Source organism: Dermacentor andersoni, chromosome 1, assembly GCF_023375885.2.
Source record: "Dermacentor andersoni chromosome 1, qqDerAnde1_hic_scaffold, whole genome shotgun sequence".
In the NCBI taxonomy this organism is placed as follows: domain Eukaryota; kingdom Metazoa; phylum Arthropoda; class Arachnida; order Ixodida; family Ixodidae; genus Dermacentor; species Dermacentor andersoni.
In genome coordinates, this window is record NC_092814.1 from 258872245 (window position 1) to 258894054 (window position 21810).

General features: G+C 47.0%; 1 protein-coding gene across 1 annotated transcript in view; it reads left to right on the plus strand.

Moving 5' to 3' along the window:
• Window positions 1-21810, plus strand: part of LOC129381120 (regulator of microtubule dynamics protein 1-like) — a 101557-nt gene that overhangs the window by 62270 nt on the left and 17477 nt on the right. The window contains exon 8 of the mRNA XM_055063700.2: window positions 1330-1466. Within this exon, the coding sequence (XP_054919675.1) occupies window positions 1330-1466 (137 nt within the window). The remainder of the gene's footprint in view (window positions 1-1329; window positions 1467-21810) is intronic.

The window sequence follows — 21810 nt, forward strand, 5'->3', positions numbered from 1 at the left end:
CATGAACACGTCTCATGCAATGACCACGGAAACTCTTTATCAAAACGCTGGAGTGTGGAAGTGCGGTAGCAGGAGCGAGCGAATTGACCTTTGTGCGGCCTCTCACTTCAACGCGCAGTAAGTGGTGAGAACACAACGCAGTGCGCCTAAGTGCGCAGACTCTGTCTCCATCACGTATCGCTTTCAAGATAGGGGCCGCGCGGCTGCTCCGTACGTAGCAGCCGCCACAGTAGAAAGCGTTTGTGCCAAACCCACACGCAAGTTTTGGGAACTTCGAATGCCCGTGATGCAGCCCAATTTCCGTCAGTCTCCACACGTGTGATCACTTTCCTTTTAATTCCGGCATCGTGATGAACTCGGCATGTCCTTACAGTTGGCACTTCCATGCTGATAGAGCAAATGTGGAAAACGGGAAGACCGGGAAGACAGACGGTGCACTAACCTAAGTCAATACCTCCTTTACTAGATACCTGCCGCGTCGCTAGTTTTCCCATTGGAGTGGAGGTTCCTGTGGTTCAGGGTAGTTGCGGAGAGACGGCGCTCACTGCCTACCCTACTTCGTGTTGCGGAGGAAGTGACGATTGCGAGGCTGGTGCGCGCTCGACCAATGTCTTGACGAGAGACAGTGAGTCCTGCCTCCGGGATTGTAACAGACGCTGCTAAAATCTCCCAGGCAGGGGAATGTGATTAAAGTGTGGAGCAGCCACCGCAACTAGCTTTCTCAGCCGACCCAGGTGGAGAGGAGGAAAGTACAACTGTACACTCTTTGGGGCTTATCTTGCCACACAACAGTCGTCATCTGTCTTGTCCGCATTTCCTTTAACGCTACGAGCCCGGTACTTCCAAGTCACTAACGGCATGTGCGTTATCAGCATGACAGAGCATTCTTGACAGGAAAGTAGCGAGCGCAGCGTTTTCAAAAAAGGAAACGCAAGCAAGACAGATGATGATTGTTGTTATGTGGCAAGATAAGCCCCAAAGGGTGTAAATTACAGCGCATAAGTACAGCTTCTCTGCTCATGCGGCAGGCATCTTCTAAAGGAAGCATTGCCTAAACACACATACTACAGCACATGAAGGAAGCTACGGCAGCTAGGCTCGAAGTGTGTGAGGCAGCTTTATTGAAATGCCGATGGCGATATGGTAACACAGATTTAGGGTCGTTCTCGATTCTAACGCACACGCAATTTTTGGAACCATTTTATTGGGGGGAAAATGTGCGTTAGATTCGAGTAGTTACGGTAATTGTTTCCAACTGCTTTCGTGTGCACTAAGGTTTGCTAGAAACATAAATGACTGTATTGTTGCGCATTTACTTTTTATTTCCAGTTAAGCCACATTTTTACAGAAGGAACCTGTTAATGATTGCCAAAACTCTCTTGGCATTAAATCGCAAGGACGAAGCAGTGACTTACCTGCAACGATGTGTTGAGATTCCAACCAAGCCTACACAAGATGACAAAAAGGTATGCTCTGCTCTTTCCTGCTAGAGTCATAGATGCCTCAAATGCATGCACCTTTATCCACTGCATTTACAATGCTCACATTTGTTCTATATGCAAGTTGTCTATGCCAGTTCTCAGTTGTGGCCAGAGGTGGGAAAAGATGCATATAAGCTTTTCGTAAAATGAACCCTTTGTGTACTAAATGTGGCTCCATTTCACTTCAGTATACAGAGTATTAGTACACTTGACTATGCCGAAGGCACTACCATGTTTGATGGGATGTTCAATATGCCGTACTCCATCAGCAATGGCAAATGAATAGATTTAGAGGCAAAGCTTTTCTTTGTGAATCTTGCCAGGTTTCATGACAGTGCGTGCTGCATCCTGGCTGTTCCCTTGCTGAATAGGCCAACCTAGTCGTAGCGGAGCATGCATGCTGGATGTGTCAGAGTTCCTTGGGGCACCACCATATAACACTCGCATCCATGCATCCACGGCAGCAGCGGCCATGCGGGGGAAAGGAAAGAAAAAACTAGCCAGAAAGCTTGCCTTCACGCATCCACACCTGCACAGTTATAAGGAAGTAAACTGTTCTTGTGGATAGAATGGATTTGAACTGCACTACGTACGTATGCGCATGCTGCCTCTGAAACCACGATGTGTTCAAGCTGTCTGTCATACTCTGTAGTAGTTGGCAACTCCGCTTAACGAAAGGCTCGGTATGATTGGTGTGTGTGTGTTTGTGTGTGTGTTTCTGTGTTTGTGTGTGTGTGTGTGTGTGTGCGCGTGCGTGCGTGTGTGCATACCCATGTTTTTACTTTTATGCACTCACACAGCTTCGCTGTATATAGATTCCAACTTGTTGGATATGCTTCTTTCTTGTGATGCCTACAGCAGCTAAATAACATGTGTGCGCTTTGAGGTGGTCATTTGCTTTGATGAAAAAACTCGCGATGTCTGACTGCGCTATAAATCGATATTTCATTACTCATGAACTATGAGCACTCACTAGAACACGCACAAATAATCATCCTACCGCTTTGACTTTCTTTCTATGGAGTATGCAGCCCCTGCAAATAAAATGATAAAATTTTGACAGACTTATTGACAGTCCATCGTGATTCATGACTCAAGGAGTTATACAGTGTGCCAAAGATGCGCTTCCTTTAAACATGCTGTGATAAGTGTTTCAAGCTTCGTACAGTCGAACCTCGATATATCGAACAGCGCGGTGATTGTGAAATAGTTCGATATAGCCAGAATTCTATATATAAAGTAGCGTAAAAAAAACGCGTAAAAAAACTTACGCAAATCAATCGATGAACCAAGGGCATGATTGGGGATCGTTGTTCAGAGCGCACATTCGGTTTCACTGCTCGCAATTGGCCTAGGCAGTGCTGGCTTCGTCCGCCGCGCGAAGTCTGCACGGTCTAGGCCAATCGCACGCGGCGCAACCGAACGCATGCGCAAAACAATCCCTGATCGCGCCCCAATCATTAAATACTCACTTGAAGCCTCACACAAAGTGTTTATTTGGCTGAAAGTATTGCAGCCGTGTGTCCTGCTTCTTATTGGCAGCCACGTGCTTAAACACGGAGTCCTCAACATAGCCTAAATGATCAAGTGATGGGCCGGTGCCCTCTATTGCGCCGCAGTAGCGCCATAGAAGGGCCAAAGCAGCTACAGCCCCAGTTAAAGTCGGGAACGGGGCAACATCAGCGCTTGCGAGATCAACCTTGGCAGCATCTTTGTTTGGCCGCTACTTCTGCTGCGAACTCCACGTCCGTCAATCGAAGCATTTTGAAACACTGTCAGTAGCAACATATTAAGTCTGGGCTGAGCCCAGTGAGCATGCGTTGTCGCGCAAACCGCTAACCGCAAACCGTATGCAAACCGACAGTTCCCATGAGGTGCGGCAGGTGCAGAGCACAGCACCGAGGAGGAGTCAGTGCAGCAAATGCAATGCGTCGTTGACATTGTCGAACTAGCCAAGCTGCCGCGTTCGTACGGCGCTACGTTCAAATGGCGCCTTCAGCGCAATTGATGTGTGCAGCTATAGTGCACAGCAGTCGGGAATGCCCATCGCGCCACCTCTATCATCGAGGGTGTTGCAGGAAAGCTTACCACCTGTCAACAGAGTGCACGTGGTGTGGGGGGGCAGAGTTCGATATATCCATTTTATGTCCGACCCCTTCGAAGTAACAAATTAAAAATGCATGCAATTTTCCAGGTGATATAGAAAGTGTTCGATATACGGAGTAATCCAATATATCCGTGTTCGATATATCGAGGTTTGACTAGTTTCGTCTTGAAATATGTTTCATCTGTGTCACTTAAGTATCTCATCTGATAAGTGCTTAATATTTTCAGCGTGTGACCTGCAATTAGCCCACGAAAATATATCTTCACTGTTGCTTTCATTATCTCCTCCCCCTTTAATTTATAAAGTTTATTGTGTTTTTATTAAGGCTAATGCCCAAGTTACTGACTTCGCTGTTCTGGTCAGGTGCACATTTACCCTGTCTACTCTGAGATGGTGTATAGTGCCCAGTACGTTTGAAATAGCTTCTACCCTGAGAGCACTCTTACATTACAAACGATTCTGAGAGATTATTATAGCAAGTGAAACTAGAATATATTTCGCTACTACTTTAGAGGGGTCTTAAACGGGTTTCAATATTTTTCAGTGAAAAATTGCAGTGTATAGAGCACGTGCTCATAATCATATGTACTGAATATTGTGGCGCTGCAAGTTGCGAAGAGCCATCAAAATAAGAATACTATTAATGCTCTCCAATGGCCACAATTCATTTGACTGCTTAAGGCTGGTGGGCTCGTTTTGAATTAGCACTGGAGCATCTGCTAGCGATAGTGTCAAGAGCAAGCCAGCACAGACTGTGCCTATGACATGTATGACATGCATGACGATGATACACATATGTCATCGTCATGCCTTGCCAGTGCTTGGCTGCTTTCTTGTTCAGAATGGTATAGCGATTTGTGAGGCTGACAGCACCGTAACATTCTTTGCATTATTCATTAACGGTAACAATGAGAACATTGACATGGTGCAGAGATACTGAAACGACACACTTCTTTGCCAATGCCAAGGTCATTTTCAGTTGCCATTTTCCTGTACTGATTGGCTGTAAATGCATGTAGGAATAAGGCCTCCTTGGAGCTAATGGTCAACTAGAGAATGCGCCATGCAACCAGATGTGAATGCCAATTATTGAAACCTTTCGTGACTGGATATAGAGTTGTACTCTAGCCTGCATCAAAAGAGGGAAAAAAAGTAAGCATGTGTTGTGTGCTGGGAAAATGCTCTGCTCCACTAAAATACATCAAAATGAACATGCATTTCATCTATTACGAAATATTTTGCTGGTAGGTGTTCATTGAAGAAATAACTGTGACTGTCAATGTAAAATAATTTTCCATGCTCTGCTAGGCTAAAGATTACCGTATTTACTCGCATAATGATCGCACTAGCGTAATGATCGCACCCCCAAATTTTGATCACACCCCAAAATTCTATTTCTTTCCTTTTCCACGTAATGATCGCACCCCGAACTTGCCGCAGCAATATCCCATGTGCCAAGTCTAGCTAACGATGATTACGCTTACCATCTGTCGAATGCTGTCGAATGCTACGCGAACGACTCTTGAAGACATACCAAGCGGTCTGTACACACCAAACATTCTTAAGCAGATGGCCCATTTCATTCCTTTCATCACTTTCCACACTTCCACGAAATAAAGCTACAACCAAACTTGCCTTGGCTTTATTATTTGTAGGCTTTATAATGGTTGCAGTCGACAACGACAACAAGAAAGGCGCCTTTCGATTCTTCTCGTCTGCACTCTTGAACACGTAACAAATCGCAAGCAGCAATGATAGTAGTCACGTTTGCACTGTTAGTTAGAAGTTTACCCTATTCATACGCCGACGCTTGTAACACAGCTAAGATATTCGCCCACCCATAACGGAAGCATGCCATATTAGCATAGTAGTGAACACAAATTCCACAGTTTCCGCAGCATGCTCGCCATGGGTTTCTATGTCACTGGCAGCTAAGTGCGCCCATCTTTGCTTCTCTCCCCTCAAAGTGGTCATGGCTACGTTATTGCCGCAAACTTGGCGATAGTAACGATATTATTCATTACTGATACGGAAGGAACTGTTTCAGTGCGCGTAATATACTTACGAGAAGAAAAAAGAAATCGCATTCGGCTTGCTCCCTGGCCGCCATTTTTATTTTTGTGTCCCGCACTGTTACAGCGGCAGCCGCCTATTTGTTGACCTGTTGTCATCCCACAGCAAACGTTTCGGTGTTTTCGGCGCTGAGCAAACTGGTTAGGTTGTGCAAAAGCATCACAAGAGAGAAGAAAGATGCAACTAGTGGCTGTGGAAAAAAGCACACCACTTTTTTTCACCAAGACTGTGCATCTTCGGTTGTGTATCGCATACCTCTCTCATGCGGACTGTCCTCTATCGGCCAGACAGGTCGTTGCATTAATGACCGCATGCGTGAGCATCGCTATTTGCTACCTACAGGTACAGGAGGGAACTTGCCATTGCATTGCAAAAAGCACGAATGCCAACCAGTTTTTGAGAGTGTATCGATAGTGGGAAGAGTGCGCAGTAAACTGGAAAGAGAAATTAGCGAAGTATTCCACATGAAAAAGTTGGGCGCGCATACTTGTGTGAGTGAACCTTCGGTTCATATCAATGATAAAGAACTTCAATTTCTAAATTTATCATGCTAATCCACGTGTTGTTGCCTTTGTCGGGAAGGGGTGCGACTTCGCTTTTGTGTACGTGTATAACTTTTATTGATAATTGACTACAAACCTTGTTATTGTTCTTGGGTGTATACGCATGTGTGGCGGAGATTTGTGGAATGTTTTCACAGTAAACTTCAGTTGTAAGTCTAGCGTTGTCCTGTCCGTTTCTACTTACTTGTGCTCGCGTCCATACTTGCTGGAAACCGTTATATGTTCACCATGCACCAACTGGCCCAGCAAACTACTCTACCAATATACATTATTGCAGCATATTGAAGCTATAAGATTTCATCATAACCGAGAACAGTAGAGTATAAATTTGTGCTCAAACAAAACCAGTGCAGGGTAAAAAGATTCTTTTTTTATTATAATTTTTCTGAGAAAACTAGATAAACACTGGGTAAAAGCAACAAAAAGACAGGGAAACAGCATACAAGCACAATGGTACTTAGCTTCACTAACCTGGTAAGAGCTGGCATCGCCAGTAAAATTTGTCCATTCTGAAATTTATGACGTATGGTGATAGTCAGCTGGGGGCACTGCTGAGAATAGCTCCAAATTAGCAGTTTACAGCTTGTCAAAAGCATTCTTCAGAGCACTGAAATATTACCGTCTTTTGTTTAAAGCACTGTGAGCAATGTGTACAGTGAAACCTTGTTAAACCGTACTTGGCCAGAGCTCGGAAAAAGTATGTACTAAACGGTAGTACTGCTTGACCGAAATAGCACGAGATCGCCCACTTACCTGTCAAAAACGAAACTCTGTGAGAGTACAATGAAAGGGGAAAAAACTTGCAGTATTTATTCACTTCGCACGACAAAAGTGTTATTTTCGTTTGATGCCGCGGCGGTCTAGTAGCAACAACAGAGGCCTCAAACTTACCAAAGCTGCGAGCCAGCATTTCAGCCAGCCACCTTGGCAAACACTCGCATGGCAGATTCCTCGTTGGCATTGCATATTCTCCGTGCATGGGTGCGGTAGTGTTGCAGAAGTCGCGGGGTGCCTTTTTCATTGCGGGGTTCTGTCCTCGTCGCGACGATTGCATTCATAAGGCTGATGTAATGCGCAGCTTCTGCCACTATCAGGCCTGAATCGCCCGTGCTGTCGCTTTCCATCGTCCTCATCACTGTCGCTAGTCAACACTTCGGCAACAACAGAGGCAACGATGGCAAAAAGTCTAACCTTGTAGCCGACATCTCTTCGCGGTCGCAGAAGCGCTCCCGCGCAACTTCTTCATATTCCAAATGCCACATATCGTAGTCAACAGTAGATCCCTGTCACGTGCGAGCGCCGACTTCTGCGTGTCCCGTTCGATAGCATGAATGATGTCGAATTTTTCTTCTATGCTGAGCACCCGGCACCTTTATTATCCGAACTTGTAGAAGGACGCGAGTCCTTGCTTGTACGACGCCACAACGCTCTCGGCCATGGTGCCGAAATGATGTTGATGTGGCTACACGCACAAACGCACAGGGCGCTTGGAGGCCATTGTTCTGATCTCTGAGGCTTGTTGTTCTGCCGCCGCCCCCCCCCCCCCCCCCTCCCCCGATGGCGACGACGCACCGCCTTGTTTGCATGACGAAAAGTGAAAACACAGTGTTAACCAATGTGTACGTAATAAGCTGGTACAGTTTATGCGGATACAAAGCACATTATGTTCAATGGCCGCTGAGCCGGGGATTTGACTTTACTACTGTTAAAACGAAACTACTGTTTAAGCGGGTACGGTTTAACGAGGTTTTACTGTATTTATGTGGTTACTGACGCATATGTATGCCACTGTGCAACACACTGCAGGTAACACAGCACGGCAGATTTATTCAAGCAGCCTAAGCAGAAGAAACCTCCAAAACAACACAAGCAAATACGTACTATATACTAAAGAAATTGCAGCTTGTCAAGGTGTTACTTGCTGAAGCAGTGCCCTTACAGACGCTGTGCAAAACTTTGCAAGTCTTTTATAGTGTAATTGTCACTTCATACTTTAGACAAATTTGCTACAACTTTTTTTTTATTTGTTATCTATGGCACATTCCATTGATGCGCCAAGATTGCACTAAGGCATACTTGTGCACCAAAATTGGCACGTTGTGCATGTTCTCCATCTGTACAAGAAGGGGACACACTACATAAGCTACCTTTTTTGTAATATGCTGAAACTTGCAGTCTGTTAAAAAGGCCCCTCACCAGGTCTTGCCATTTTGAGCTGACAAGCGCCGTGCATACAATATGTGCTAACAATCGTGTCTGCTAAGTATTACATTGCTGCACACTGCGAAAAGAGCTTAGATTTGAAACCAAACATTGTTTGCCCTTCTCTTCGCGGGCACAGTGCTCCAAGCCGAAGGGTTGACGTGTATGTGCAAGTGTGCCTACGTGCATGTGTCTGTGCTGTGACGTCGCTCATAGTGAGACGGGGCAAGTGGAGAGAGTGTCTCTAAGCGGTGGTGCTCGCCTCCTAAAATCATAGGTACGCGGCACTGGAATATTTCTATCTCGGCTATTAATGAACCAATTTAAAAAATTCTTCTGGCAGAACACTTCCTAGAGGGCATGTAACAACTTCCAGCATATTGATACATGCATATTGCGTGTTTCTTGTGGCTGATGCACGCGGGCGCCCCGATGAAGACGACGAACGCTCTCTGGCTCTCGAGCTGTCAACTGAACTGGCCAGCGCTGCATTATTCTTTGTAAATAGTCTCCAGTCTTAATCCTTAGTTCACGTAACATTTTGGTGGAGGTGTAACATTTTGGTGACGACACCTCGTCTCCTACTTCTGTGACCCCGACAACGTACGTACATTACGGTTACCAACTCCCTCGATCCTGGCATATTCTCCGGCCAAGATAATGTCGACGTTGAGGACTGGCTCAGCCTGTATGTGCGTGTTAGCCGAAACAACCGCTGGGACCCTACCATTATGCTAGCAAATGTCCTATTCTACTTGGGCGCAACTCCTCCTGTCTGGTTCCGAACACATGAGGACGAGACCTTTAGCTGGGATGCTTTAAAGGAGAAGCTCAGCGACCTCTTTGGAAATCCCACCAGTCTGCAGTTGGCTGTTAGAAAAGAGCTTGCTACCCGAGTTCAGTCTTCTACTGAATTGTATGTCTCATACATACAAGACGTGCTCACTCTTTGCGAGAAAGTAGACGAGAAAATGGCAGAGGTTGACAAAGTCGACCACGTACTCGGAGGCATCGCGGATGACGCATTCAACTTGTTGGTCTTCAACAATGTGTCTACCATCGACGTCATTGTCAAGGAATGCCACCGCGTTGAACTCGCCAGAAGCCGCCGTGCCATTTTACGGTTCTCCTGGCTCCCTAACGCGGCTGCGACGTCGTCTTGCATTGACCTTACCGCTTCACCACCCCTAAATGAGCACGTCACACGTATTGTTCACCACGAGCTCGAGGCCAGAAGTCCTGCGCCGTTCCATCAATGCCAACTTCACCCCACCATTGACCAACCAGCCCGAGCAATCTCTCGCATTCAGGCAGTTGTGGGGCAATTATTCGCAAACCTAGGTTTTCCTGCTGCCTGCTCCCGAGCTGACGCTCGACCAGTACCGACTGCTACCTCTCACGGCGATCTGTATTCCTCTCCCAGATACCGCAACCCTACCGAGTGGAGAACTCCAGATGACAAGCCCATTTGCTTCCATAGCCTCCGCATTGGCCACGTCGCTCGCCACTGCCGCACCTCCTGGACGTCGCCGTATTTGAGCTCCTTTTCCCTGTCTCCTCGCCCATATGCCGACCTGCGACGTTACTCGCCTCACCGTATGCCTCCTACCTCTGACGTATCCGTCGATGTCATTCGTCAGTCCTTGTCGCCCCAGCCACGCCGTTATTTGTCCCTGACCAATTATGGACCCTCCCGGATGGAAAACTAGACCATGCAGCTCCTGGAGGTAGTGCTGCATTATCTTCGTCGTGTCGAAATCCTCCATTGACCCTCCCAACGAACCAGAACTTACTTGATATTCATGTTGGCGGTGTCCCTTTGACGGCGTTAATAGGTACTTGAGCCCAGGTGTCCATAATGAGTTGTAACCTCCGTCGTTGACTGATGAAGGTTCTCACCCCTCCTAACACTCGAGCCGTACGCGTGGCCGATGGCAGCACTGTTGACGTCACTGGAATGTATTCCCATATAAGTATTGCCGACAGCCATGTTCCTGTTCTTTTTACAGTGCTGACCAATTGTCCCCATGACCTAATCCTCGTACTCGACTTTCTTGACTGTTGGCTTTGATTGACTGTTCTGCTGGTACCCTTTGCCTCGAACTTCCTCTACTTCTGCATATTCGTGCCGAACTGCCAAACAACTTTAGTACAACCACCTTCGTCCGCCTGCCGCCTAAAGCCTTGACTTCTGTCGATTTATCTTTTCCTGTGCCCGATGGTGACTACACCGCCACACCTGTTCCTCATGTCCTTTTGATGCGCAATAGCACTGTGCCCCACTCCATCATCTCCGTCACTGATAACCGGACATGCCTCCCCGTCGTCAATTTTGGCCTGATAAAGGAAGTTCTACCCATAGGCATATCGGTTGCAACGCTCCATGCTATCGAAGATGACCACGTCACGACGTTTTCTGTAGACGTCTGCTCCGATTCTTCACCATGTCCACGAGATGCTATTTGCCCTGACGCAAGGTTTCGTCCCATGATTGCTGTGGACCTATTGCCTGAACAAGCAGCAGCTCTGTGTCACCTTTTGGTTTCCTACCAAGACATCTTCGACCTCGGCAATCGGCAATTAGGCCAGACTTCAGTTGTTAAGCATCACATAAATACTGGTGATGCCAGTTCTATTCATCGCCAGCCATATCGAGTTTCTGCTTCAGAGCATAAGGTTATTCAAGATGAAGTAAACAAGATGCTTGCCAAAGGCATTGTTGATTCGTCAAGCCCTTGGGCGTTGCTCGTGGTCCTTGTTAAAAAGAAAGATGGCACATGGCGTTTCTCCATAGATTATCGTAATCTAAACCACATTACCAAGAAAGACGTCTACCCCTTGCCTCGCATTGACGATGCCCTCGATTGTCTCCACGGTGCCAACTACTTTTCATCAATAGACCTGAGGTCTGGTTATTTACAGATTTCTGTGGATGAAAAACACCAATAGAAGACCGCGTTCGTCAATCCTGATGGTCTATATCAAGTCAGAGTTATGCCATTCGCTCTATGCAACGCCCCATCAACGTTCGAACGTATGATGGACTCTTTACTTCAAGGGTTCAAATGGTCAACATGCCTCTGCTACCTAGATGACATTCTCGTATTTTCGCTTACATTTGAGACACACCTTGAGTGCTTATCGGCTGTTCTTCAAGTCTTCTGCGAGGCTGGGCTCCAACTAAATTTCTTGAAGTTTGACTTCGGTTTTGGCAGATTAGTGCTGGGCTACTTCGTCGACAGTTTTGGTATTCTACCAGACCTGGAGAAGCCGTGGTGCTTATCTTTTTACACTGTTGCTTTTGTAAGACTCTAGACATTTCATTAAGCTGCATTAAAAAAAAATTCACTGGCGATTACTGTATCGTGTTTGAAGTAACGGACCAAGGCGACTTGTTGCTGAGCAAAGAATGACCAACTGGTCGTTTATTCATACGCTTATGTACTTGCGTAGGCAGTGAGGGAAAGCAGAGCCAGGGAAAGAAGTGGCAAACGATATCGGCACACATGTGCGATAGCCCATTCTGATACATCTTTTCTTCATACAATTTGGAGACTTGCTTGTCTTCACACAAACACAAAAAAAAAAAAATTAAGCTAGCAGACTTCACGAAAGTTTTCGTCGTAGCAAAGACGCTTCGGCTCCGTCCAGTATCTGGTAGACCAACGAATTGTTGACAGTGCGGATGGGTTTCCCGGTGTGTCTTGTTGTCCGGCTGAGTCAGGAACCCCGGTAATTTGCCGGCTTGAGCAGCGGTCGGCTGTCGCAGTGTCACCTGCGTCGTTTACCGGTTCAAAGTCTTCGATCGGTTGTAATACGTTATTCGGTTCCGGCTCAGTGTCTTCCCGTTAGTCGTTCACGCTTGCGCGGTGCTCGTCTGTTCGCCGCAAATGTTGTCGATTGCGCCTCAGCTGTTGGTGGTTCTCAGTTTGGACCATATACGAACGTGGCGCTGCTTCTTTAAGCACCGTTGCTTTGCGTGACCAGTTCCCACTTTTTATCCGAACGACGTTTCCTGCTTCGAGAGGTGATATTGGCTTGCCCCGCAATGATTGCCGATGTTTTGATACAGGGCATCCCCCATCAGTGTTGAACTCGGGAACAGTTGTCCGAAGACGATGACCTTGCAGCAACTCTCCGGGAGACCGTCCATCTTTCTAAGGGAGACGATCGATAAGCCAAAAGGCCCAACCAGAAATCCTCACGGCACTCCGTAGCTTTCTTGAGAATTCTTTTAACAATCTGTACCCCCTTTTTGGCTAGGCCGTTTGAGCGCGGGAAATTAGGGCTGGATGTTATATGTTCGAAGTCGTACAGTCTTGCGAAAGCAGTGAAGTCACTTGAAGCGAACTGGGGCCCGTTGTCAGTGCAGACTTGCGCAGAAATGCCATAGCGAGAGAATATGGCAGATATCTTAGAAATGGTTTCCGTCGCTGTTGTGGCCACCAACCTTTCAACCTCTGGGAAGTTCGAGTGGTCGTCATACACTACCACTACGAGTGCCCTGCGTATTGGAACAGGTCAATTCTGACACGGTGCCATGGTCGTTCCGGTGTAGGCCGTTGCAGCAGGGGCTCGCTCGGTTGGCTGTAGGCGTATTTCTGACACACCTGGCACGTTCGTACCAGGTTCTCAATATCACTGCCGAGTCCTGGCCAAAAAACCAGCTTATGTGCCCTGGCCTTGCATTTGTTCTGTCCCAAGTGACCCTCGTGTATCCGCCGCAGAATTTCGGCCCTCATGGCTTTTGGTATGACAATCTTGCTTCCTTTTAGCAGTATGCCATCCACTGCCGCCAACTCGGATGTGAACGGCTTAAGTTCCCCTTGAATGGTCGCACCTGTGTTTAGTTGTTCTATAACGCTGCTTAAATACGGATCCGTGCGAGTTTCTTCTTCCAGTCGTTGCTTTGTTCTTCTGCTTACAAGGCTTGAGACCACTTGAACTGCGTGGATATCCACGTCTTCCGTTTCTTCAGCGCACCCAGGCAGCGTGGCAGCACGGTACAGCATATCTGCGAGCATCAAGTCTTTCCCAGGGATGAACTGCAAGACATAATCATATTGAAGAGACGGATAAAAAATCGCTGCAGCCTTGGTGCCTGTGATCAGTTTCGACCAGGATCCTGCGGCCATACACAAACTGATGAAACTTTTCGCACGCAAAAACTATAGCGAGCACCTCCTTTTCGATTTGAGCATACCGCGTTTCACTCTCGCTCAGAACCCGCGATGCGTATGTGACTGGACGCCAGTCGTTTCCGTGCTTTTGCAATAAGGCGGCACCAATGCCGGTTCCCGAGGCATCTGCCGTTACCTTCGTTTCTTTCTTTGAATCGAAGACTGCTAGAAGTGGTGGGTGTATCAGTGCTTCGCAGATCTGAGCCCATTCCTGCGCGTGCGCTGATGTCCATTCAAACACCACGCTTTCCTTCATAAGGCCACGAAGTAATGACGTCTTTTCACTGAGTGAGGGTACATATTTGCGAAAGTAATTCACGACGCCCAACATTTTTCGAACCGCCTGCTTATCCTTCGGAGGTGGTATGGCGTGTATGCTCTCAATTAAGTCTGGGCTTCCTAACTTCCTAACCAAAGTTTGATAATCTTCTTTGTCCTCACCTTCAGCAAACACGAAGTTGTTGTACACGTCCAAGGCATCGTCACCTGCGGTGCTGAGAAGTATTGCCGCTTTTACAGCTTCCTTCCTTGGCTTGTCTGATGACGTCGCTGTGATGTAGAGTTCCAACTTCTGCTTAAACAGTAGCCAGTTTCTTCTGAAGTTTCCGGAAAGCTGCAACGGCTTCGGGGGCTTGACGGCGTCCATTCTGCTGCCGTGACAAACACTTCTGACACCATGTATAGTGTTTGAAGTATCGGACTGAGGCGACTTGTTGCTGAGCAAAGAATGACCAACTGGTCATTTATTCATATGCTTATGTACTTGCGTAGGCAGTGAGGGAAAGGAGAGCCAGGGAAAGAAGTGGCAAACGATATCGGCGCACATGCGCGATAGCCCATTCTGATACTATTACAATACTCTTTAATGCAAAATTTGAGCGCAGCTCTATACGTGTTTTCATTTTGCGTGTCGATATTTCATATGATTATGTAGGTACAGTTTATATTACGAAAAAAACACTGAGTAGCGTAGCTGGTGCGAACAATCTGTTTCATGTGGCACGTTGCAAACAAATCGAAGTGTGGTGCAACTGCCTCGCTAATTGGAAGATCGTGAGAGGCAGCGTGTAAGTGACGCATCGGCGGAATTCACAGCAGCCGCTGCAGACACACGCTATTCTGGCACCGTATCGTAGCAATTGTCGCCGCACAGCCCGTCTTGTGCAGCACTACGCTTCTCAAGCGTTTGTTCCACCAATGATTAGAGCGGTCCTTCATCACAGGGATATCATGCCACCAGTGTCAGTGGTGACAACACCCAAGGGAGCATCACATCGAGCTTTACTCGTAGCTGCTCGCCATCGCCCCTTGCAGAAGCAGAGACACCCGTCACACACGCTGGTACCGCGGACTGACCTCAGCTGCTACGCCGCGGACGATTGTAACCCTCCCCACCTTGCACCATCCTGGCCCCTACTCAGCGCAGATGAAATCGCCCATGCGGCTGCGAATGCCAAGGCTGAGGGCCGTCTCCCCTCCGCTCCTCCCCTGCTTTCCGCCTCATGCTTTCACTGTAGCCTCCTGCTACACTTTGTGGGGTTCTACTCTGCGTGCGGCTAGGGCTGAAGGCGAGCTCCGGATCTAGCCTCACGCAGTCGCTTTGTGGTACTCCCCAACCTGTAGCGCGGGAATCGCGGCTACGTCAACTTCAAACGAATAGGGCGTCCTCTCTGTAATATGTAATAATAGGCTGGCCTCGTTGCCCGGGATAGTCAGGCAAACGAGGTCACTCACGGATTGCGGCAGGTATTCCAGTCCGGCAGGTTAGGGGTCCGGCGTCGGAGAGAAGGTCTCCCCCGGTGGCACTGTTTTGTACCTTTTTACCATGGCGAGGGGAATGACCTCCTCGCCTGTGAGCTGCCTTCCCGTGAGTCAGGGAGGAAGGGTGCGTGTGCATCACGAGAGCGAGGGAAAAGTGGGAGAGGGCATAGGGCTCTCAACGCGACAACGTGGGGGAAGATGTGCATGTGTGCTCCCCACAACTTTCCTCCTAGTGCTCTCTTCTTTCATCTCCCTCTGTGCTCCGCGTTCGCTTTCATTTTTCTCTGCTTGTTCACTCGGCTATGAGGTAGGACGCCAAGTCACACCAACACTCAAAGCGGGAACGTGTGCCTAAGAGCTGCACCCTAAAATGTAGTAGATGGTCTCACCTTTGAGTGCTAATAGACTGCAGGTAGAAAAGTGCCACTACCTTAGTGCATGTGGTCACCACCATGTTGCACACAATGCCCAACTGCTGGAAAAGAAAACTGAAGCCACTTAGAACAAAAAATATATTTGCTGACAAAAAGTGTTGTGCTTTTAGCAATTCTAAGTTATGCTTAATCATTAGCGAGGCCTTTTGGCACTATGATTCTGAACAAACAAAATGGAGATTTTCGTACCTGTATTGCATCACTATTTGGATTGCTCAAAAGCTGGGCTCACATTGCGGCTCGATTTCCTCCTTATAGAATTTGTCGAAGGATCAAACACATTAATAATAACTGCATTGCCATTGCCAAAGATGCTGCAAACGAATGCTTGAACGCTATGCACTGTCAAGAGAAGTAAAATATGTATTTTTTCATAAGAGAATGTATTCGTATGTCCCAAAAATTGTGCCAGAAATAACTGATATCAATGCTTCCATGTTTTTGTCTATTTAATAAGTAATGAAAATATCACACGATCTTTATAACTATATCAGTTCAAAACCAGGAAAGCAGTGCATGCCGCTGATATGAAACAGCTGGCCGATCCCATGCACTGTGGGAATCGATGTTATGTGAAGCAGTGTGCGGGGAATGCCAATTTAACGAAACGACCATGAGAGCACCAGGACGTAGGCGACTGTTTCATGACCTGCATAACACTCATGTCATGACATTCATGTCTTGTCCTATCATTTGTGTTTGTCTAGTCCCTTCATACTATATGAATTTAGGTACATACTGTTGCATCTCAACACCACAAAGGTGTTAATTAGACGTTTGCCACGAGGCAAACACCCGCCTATCACCCATCATGCCCATCCAGACGTCAACGCAGCTTGGGCACACTGTTGACAGGTCCATAAAAGGCGACAACCCCCATCGCTGCCCGACAGCCTCAACTAATGATGTGGGGGGCGGGCCACCATCAAGTGCTACCGAACAACAACGGTGACATTAGATTCGCAGTTAGAAGTCTGCCACAATGCAAACCTCTACCCATCCATGAGTGCCTATCCAGACGTCAACGCAGCTTGAACAATCGACCCTTGACGGGTCCACAAAAGGCCAAAAAAACCCCATTACCCCACAGCCTGAACTAATGATGAAGGGGGCCACCATCAAATGCTACCGAACAACAACGGCGACCTTGAATTCACAGGTTTATCCTGCCGCATATTCCTTGCCATCAGGTCGTAAGTCTGTCGTTTGACCTGTGTTCATTTGAAAAATCAGATAATTCGGACTCTTTCTCTGGTCCCTGCAGGCCCATGCATTATTTAATGCATCCAAACTCGCGTTAATTCGGACGTATTTGTCCGCACATCGGTTAATTCGGACAAATCTCGTAGCTTGGCTAGCACGTAGTGCCCCAAATGTGTGTTGAAAGAGACCAAAACAAAGTACCTAGATAGCTCGATATTTTAACAGATGCCCTGTTTACACGTGGCCCAGTTGTGGGTTTCTCGATTAACCATGTGATCGCTTGTGTCACTTATATACCTGATGTGTGTTTCAGTAAACGTAGCTGTGAGTCAGCGCTTGTCCTGTGTCCTTTCACTCCATCGTCGTCTTGTTCACGCTGTTCCCATTATGAATGTATACCAACTCGCCCAACTTTCCACTTAAATATGGCTAGAGATAGCATATGTGCACGGTCGGCATGCGGGGAGCACGCGACAACGAACTGAGTAAGTGAAGTAATCGGTGGTGTAAGCCATGTGTGGTGCGGCGGGACGGAACGCATACCGTGTGCGTGCATGCATGCTTGTGTGCGCACCGAGGGTTTCCCGAAATAAGGAACCTACTTGACAAAGGTGAAAAACTTGACAGCTATTAATTGTTGATACCTACGTAATGCGAAGCATCGCATGGATCGTTGCAGCACTAGACACTGACATGCGTCGAGCTGGTGGTGCTTCGGTGGCCCGAGTCGCGTTTTGTTGTTTTCTTGTTCCCCGCAGGGTCGTCTGCGTCAGCAGGCATTTGGTGTGTTGCGACACCACGTACCCGAACACACGAGAGTTGGACCCTCCCGCGTCTAACCGTGCGCGGCTTGGCCGTGTCCAGGGAAAAGGGGATCTTGGGGGTTAAGCCAATTCCGGGTGTTTGGACCTTTACGGCCAAGTGCCAAGTGCCCAGCCCGCGTGCAGCGAGCTGGTACCTTTGGCTCCTGCCCTCAGGCTGGAAGTAGGCAAGCCTACTCCACCCAATCAGTAAACAGGCCAGGCTACCCTTGTGTTGCCGGCCCCACAAAAGTTATCTGTGGCAACCTGCGCTACACACAGCGATCCCACTGGACCGATAGTGGCCCCAAAGGTGGGCGCAGCCAAGGCTGCCTCAGCCACCCCCGGCCCCTTCCAGCGCTGGCAACAGCCGGCGCAGCTCAGACCCAAAGGCAGCCCCATCGACCTCTGGGCTGGTGGGTGCAGGGGTCTTGCCCTCCGAGGCGGGACTCTTTGGGTAACTTCTCGCTTGCAAGAGCGTATGTCCGGAGCCTCGCAAGAGGCAATGGACACTACACCTATCCTCACGGCACACCAAGTGCCTAAGGAGTGGCGAGGTTCCCTAGAATGCTCCAGAAAGGACAACACTTGCGTTACAGGGTCTCCAAAGGGCTCTGTAATCTAAGACGCCACTTCTATTTCTGTACACACAGCACCAATTTACTTTTAATATCGATACACAAATTATTCAATGGAACGTCAGAGGTCTTTTTAGAAACCTTGATGATGTACAAGAACTTATCCACGAACACAATCTAAAAGTGCTGTGTTTACAGGAAACACACTTAAAATCGGAACACACAAACTTCCTTCAGCAGTATGTTACTTCTCGCAAAGATCGCGATAATGCTATTGCATCGTTGGGCAGCGTTGCCATTGTAATTCAGAAAAGCATAGCTTGTCAATGTTTATAGCTACGAACGCCCCTTGAAGCAGTGGCGGTTTGAGTTGTCCTCCTAAACAAACTCATCACCATTTGCTCGCTTTACATACTGCCACATTACCAATTAAACAAACATGAATTTTAGTCCTTTATAGGTGAATTGCCAGAACATTATGTTGTTGGCAATTTCAATGCGCACAGCTAGCTACCTGTGGGGCGACTATCGTATAGATTCGCGAGGTCGTCTTGTTGAACAGTTCCTTTTTTCTTCCGGTGCATGCCTGCTGAATAAGAAGGAACCCACATATTACTGTCTTGCAAACAGAACCTTTTCTTCAATTGATCTTAGCGTACTTTCCCGTCTATACTGTCTGAACTTGAATGGGAAGCTACCAACAATCCTTACGGGAGCGACCACTTCCCCATACTGCTAAGAACATCTAAAGAAAATGAATATCCACCACAGGCTCCTAGGTGGAAAATTGATACAGCCGATCGGGAGAAATTTTTGAACTCTTACTAGTATCTCGTGGGCTGAAATGTCTTCATTAGGAATTGATGCTTCTGTGGAATATTTTACAGCCTTCATAATAGATGCCGCATCCAAATGCATATCTGAAGTGAATGGCTTGGCATGCAAACGTCGTGTCCCGTGGTGGAACGACGAATGTAGAATCGCTCATAGGAAACAGGACAAAGCTTGGGGGTTGCTACGCGCTTCTCCCACTGCAGAGAATCTTATCAACTTTAAGAAAGTAAACTCCCAAGGCAGGAGAACGCGCCGACAAGCCAGAAGAGAGAGTTGGCAGAAGTTTTTATCGAGTATCAGCTTATATACAGATGAGGCCCAAGTCTGGAACAGGGTTAATAGGATAAGAGGGTGACAAACATACTCACTCCCTATGGTAAACACACAGGGCGATACACTGCAAGATTAGGCAGACTCACTTGGGGAGCACTTCGAGAGCGTGTCTTGTTCAACCCGTTATTCACAATCCTTTCTCAAATATAAACAAATAGAAGAATGTAAGCCATTCATAACCAGATGTCTGCACAATGAACCATACAACCGTCCTTTTAGTTTTGCCGAGTTGAGAGCTGCCTTGAGCGCATGCAAGAGCTCTGCACTGGGATCTGACAGAATCATGTATGAAATGATCAAAAACTTACACTACTACTACTCGCACTTTTCAGCACTATTTGGGCTGTAGGATACGTTCCAGCCGAAGAAGCTATTGTGGTCACTGTTTTGAAACAAGGCAAAAACCCTTCGTCAGTGGCAAGTTACCGCCTGATAGCCCTCACAAGTTGCCTTTGTAAGGTATTTGAAAAAATAATTAATAGGCGACTCATCCATTTCCTTGAACTGAGCAAAATGCTTGATCCCTATTAGTGTGGCTTTAGAGAAGGGCGCTCCACAACTGATCATCTTACACGTATTGAAGGAAATATCCGTGATACATTTGTACACAAACAGTTTTTCTTATCCATATACCTCGATATGGAGAAGGTGTATGACACAATGTGGTGCTACTTAATCTTGAGACTTGTCAGAAATGGGCAATCATGGTAATATGTTAAACCTAATAGAAAGCTATTTGTCCAATCGTACTTTCCGGGTAAAAGTCTGCAATGTACTGTCACGTCCTTTTATACAAACTGGTGTACCCCAGGGAGGCGTGCTCAGCTGCACGCTCTTTATTGTGAAGATGAACATGCTTCGTGCTTCATTACCACCTGCCATTTTTTATTCTGTCTACGTGGACGACATTCAAATAGGTTTCAAATCCTGTAACCTCGCAGTGGGCAGAGAAAAATGGATTTAAAATCAATCCTAACAAAAGTTTTTGTGTTCTTTTTACATGAAAGAGAGGCCTGGTCTCAGATCCTTGCTTAGAACTGTGTGGACAACAAATACCTGTCAACAAAGAGCACAAATTTCTTGGTATTATACTTGCTTATAGACTGACTTTCATTTCACACATGAAATATCTTAATGAAGAATGTCTAAAAACAATGAACTTAATGAAACTTCTATCCCAGACTACATGGGGTAGTGACAGGAAGTATTTAATGAATCTCTACAAGAGCCTAATTCGTTCACGATTGGATTATGGTGCCATAGTATATAACTCTGCCGCCCCGAGTGCGCTAAAGATGCTAGATCCTGTCCACCATCTAGCTATCCGCTTAGCCACTGGCACTTTCAGAACAAGCCCGATTGAAAGCTTATATGCCGAATCGAATGAGTGGTCGCTTCACCTGCAAAGATCATACATCAGCTTTACTTATTTCCTTAAAGTGCACTCTAATCTTGAACATCCATGTTTTAATACCGTTACAGATATGACGTGTGCTACACTCTTCCGAAATCGTTCCTCTGTAGGACACCCTTTCTCGTTGCGTGTGAAGGAGCTTAGCGATGAAATGCATGTCCCACTCCTCAAGCATCGCGTAATGCACCCAACCAAGCTATTACCTCCTTGGGACTGGCAGGTGATAGAATGTGATGTATCTTTTCTAAAAGTTACAAAGCATGCTCCAGAGGTCGAAATCCGAATGCATTTCCTAGAACTTCAGTACAAGCACCCGTGCACAGAGTAGAAGCTTCCAAGTCGCATGCCAGAGTGTCCTATGCAGCCGTCGGTCCATCCTTCTCGGAATCCGATGTACTACATCCAGAAACAAGCATCTTTACGGCAGAGGCCTACGCATTATTGTGTGTTGTAAAGCATATAAGGAAGTCAAAACTCCAAAAAGCCGTTATATATACAGATTCCCTAAGTGTGGTGAAGGCCTTAATGTCACTCTGCAAAGAAAAAAAACACGTACTTAATGAGGTCTATTCCGACCTGTATAAACCTTGGCCATCTAACCAGCATATCATTATATGCTGGGTACCTGGCCATAGGGGAATCGAGGTAACGTTCTGGCAGACCAGATGGCCACGTCAATTGCATCCCCTACTGTTAATACTACTGCTTTGGTGCCTCTCACAGATCTGAAACTTTTCCTACGAAAGAAACTGCAAAACCACTGGCAACACATGTGGGACGCAGAAATAAATAAAACTGCATGTGCTAAAGCCACAGTTAGGTTCTTGGCCCCCCGCAACAAAATCAC